This window comes from Oryzias melastigma, linkage group LG12, assembly GCF_002922805.2.
Source record: "Oryzias melastigma strain HK-1 linkage group LG12, ASM292280v2, whole genome shotgun sequence".
NCBI lineage: Eukaryota > Metazoa > Chordata > Actinopteri > Beloniformes > Adrianichthyidae > Oryzias > Oryzias melastigma.
Window position 1 is genome coordinate 24,402,053 of NC_050523.1, and position 3,131 is coordinate 24,405,183.

The 3,131-nt window shown below is 42.7% G+C and overlaps 1 protein-coding gene across 1 annotated transcript in view; it reads left to right on the forward strand.

The window, feature by feature from the left end:
- LOC112144191 (ankyrin repeat domain-containing protein SOWAHB) overlaps nt 1–2,420 on the forward strand; it is a 9,536-nt gene extending 7,116 nt beyond the window's left edge. Inside the window, exon 5 of the mRNA XM_024268552.2 lies at nt 951–2,420. Coding sequence (XP_024124320.1) covers nt 951–1,395 — 445 coding nt within the window. The 3' untranslated portion in view covers nt 1,396–2,420. The remainder of the gene's footprint in view (nt 1–950) is intronic.
- Nucleotides 2,421–3,131: the final 711 nt, after the last annotated feature.

Genomic DNA, 3,131 nt, shown 5'->3' on the forward strand with positions numbered 1-3,131 from the left:
CTCTTTGCTGTTGATCATAACCGTGTCTGATCCTGCAGGATAATAAAGATAAACAAGGATCAAAATCATTTGAAACTGTCAAAAAATACTCTTATCTAAAGTATTCCTATTTTACAATTACCCCTTAAAATACCCCAAAAACAAGAAATACCTCTGATTACAACAACTACATTTAGCCTAGTGTTCAGTTAAAACACGAACTGTCAACATGCAGCAATCTGCATCTTAGCTGCTCCTGTTACGTTCAGCCAACATGAATTTTTATCAGTTTTAGTGCTGATCGTACTTGTGAATAACATCAAACAAAATAGAACCTGTTAGAATAATAATATCTGCTCAAATGAAAGGTCGATATTTTCAATAGAACCTCAAATATTGAAGATTATTCAAATTTGTATTTAGATTTGTGAATAATCTAAGACAGGAAATGAAAATACAGTTCAGCAGGACATTCATAGAATAAATATTGTACATTTTATGTTGAAATTGGTAATGTTACCTTTTATTATTTATGTAAAATTGTGTTAAACAGCGTTCAGCTGTCAGCTTTGCAGTTCTAAACCTGTAAATCGGAAGTCACTATTTGCATTTTCAGCCCTGTCGACATTTTGTCTGACGTCACCGTGAAAATGGTCAATTCTACATCCAAACTAATACTGTCACTGGAAAATTCCAGAATGATGCTGCTCGTTGTGCTCTCTCAATATCTCTCAGACATGGTCAGGAGAGGATGAAATCTCCAGGTTTTGTTCTCATAGAGGGATCTGAACCTGATGAGAGAACACAACCACAACGTCTGTATTCACACTGGTTTAGGTTTGGATGAATTCAGAAGGTTGGAGTCGGGAATGTCTTTGGTTGTTGGACCTCAAACACTCTCCAACCATAAACCGCAATGGAAGTCTGAGAGCATTTATTACAGTGAATGATTCACTTTCTCTGTCTTTCAGGTACGGAGTTTCAAAGACTGGTTTGAGTTTCGACATAAACGCCAAGTCCACGGCCGGTCAGACGCCTCTGCACATCGCCGCTATCTACAACAGCAAAAAGATCATCCAGTTGCTGGTTAGGAGTTTCTATGCTGACGTGAGGCTTCGAGACATGGCAGGAAAGAGGCCCTGGCAGTACCTGCAGAACCCCACAGCGGACATGCTGGAGCTGCTGGGAGCTCAGCAGCAGCTCCAGCTGAAGCAGCTGAAACAGCAGAGAGACGACGCCTCGCAACCCCAGAAGCAGCGCCATCACGTGCGCCATAACTTTTCATTCGCTTCACCCAAGCAGAGGCCCTTGACTTATATTGGGATGACAAAGGTCAAAAGGTCGACATCTCTTGCTGCGTTCCTCAAAAACAGATCCCAGCCCTTTGACTGGCACAAGTCCGAGTCCACTGCATAGTGTGAGTCCACTGACGCGTGTGAGAGAGTACAACGCTCTGCAGGATCTCCACCGTCCAACACTGAAGGGAGGAAGCACCCCCCCCCCACGAGTCATGCATTAAAGATGCAGAAGAAAAATGAACTCATTGTTTGTAGGCACTGTGTTTTCATCTTTTATTACCACTTATTAAGTCTCAAAGTAAACATCCAGCACCTTCTCCTTTAAAAACACGCTTCACAGAGCTCTGAAGAAACTGAAATGTGATGAAGCTGTTCACAAATCCACAGTTTCATTGATGCTCAGCACAAAACTGCACTATACGCCACATTTACCAGCAGTCTTTGTTGAGAAAACCTCTTAAATCAGGAATAAGGTCCTGAAAACAAGAATGTTTCAAGAGTTTTTAAACTTTGAAAGCTTGTTGGGGGGGGTCCAATGCTCCAGGAGTTCTGAATGGGAGTCTTGTTCTCCCACTAATTCAGATTGTAAGTTCAGAGGTGAATGCCTCTCAGATGAACAGCTTGTGCTCAGGTTTCACTGCGTAGACGTGTGAAAAGATCAAACCTGCAGCTTCTGCGTGAGCTGTCCTCATAGATGCACTTGAAAAGCACTTGGTGGAATTTCTGCATGAATGCAAATTGATTGTTGTGGGAGTAAAGAAAAGTTGTTGGGAGATTAGGAGCTGCAGGCAAAGCTGAGCTCGAGTTTCAGTGAGGCGGCGTGGAGACGGCGAGCTGCTGTGACATGAACGCCTCCCGGAGCACACACTGTTAACAGCTGAGAGACTGACTCCTTCCAGAGCAACATGTGTTTGAGTCAACACAAATGAACACAGTCCAGCATCACAGCCATCACAGGCACTTCCACAGTCCGGCTGGTGTCTTCAATCAGAAATCTTTGCTGTATTTCCACTAGTTTCTCATGTCGGGGACGGTTCACGCTCTGTATTTGTCATCCCACCTTTTTTTTTCACTCTGATTTTAGTTTATTTCCTGCTTTTTCTAAATGCCTTATTAAACACTGATGGTGTATTTGTCATCTCAGCTGATGTTCAGTGTTTCACTGCATGGATCTCATCATAGTCTGACATGACAATCAGGTTTCCAGAACCACCAACAATTTTTTGCTCTGACTTTTTTTTTGAAGAACATTGTTCATATTAAACCAACCAAAACTATTGCTACATCTGTCTTCCTCTGCAGTTAAACGGATTACTTTAGGGCAGCTTGACTGAAACCTGCAGGACGACTTCATGATGACTCGTTTGTCAGAATGTCAGCTACCGTACGGTCTGAATGTTTGTTCTGACAACAAACTAAAAGTTGGAGTGCTTCATTACTAAACTCTCTTACACACTTTTACATCTGATTTAATTCAAAAATGATTTCTGTGGTTTGAATGTAAACTTCTTTCTTCTTTCTCTCAGTATCCCCCTCACCATGGAAACTGTTTAAAAGGTTTTTTCTCTGACTGAGACCCGGCAGTCCAAACATTTGTCAGACAAACATGGTGTTTTTTGTTTGCTCAGGGCTCGGCTGATGCTTCTTCAGAAGCTCATAGATGGAGTTGATAGGTTTGATGTTCATCTCAGCTGAAGGGTGAATGACTGGAACTGACTCCGCTCTCCTCACTGCTGGATGGGAGTTGAGGTTGAAGGAGTCCTGCTGGGTTTGGCAGCAGAGCTCTCAGACATGTCCCGTCACGACCGTGTTTGTGTTCTCACAGAACTGCTCAGACCTGTGATGCAGTAACAG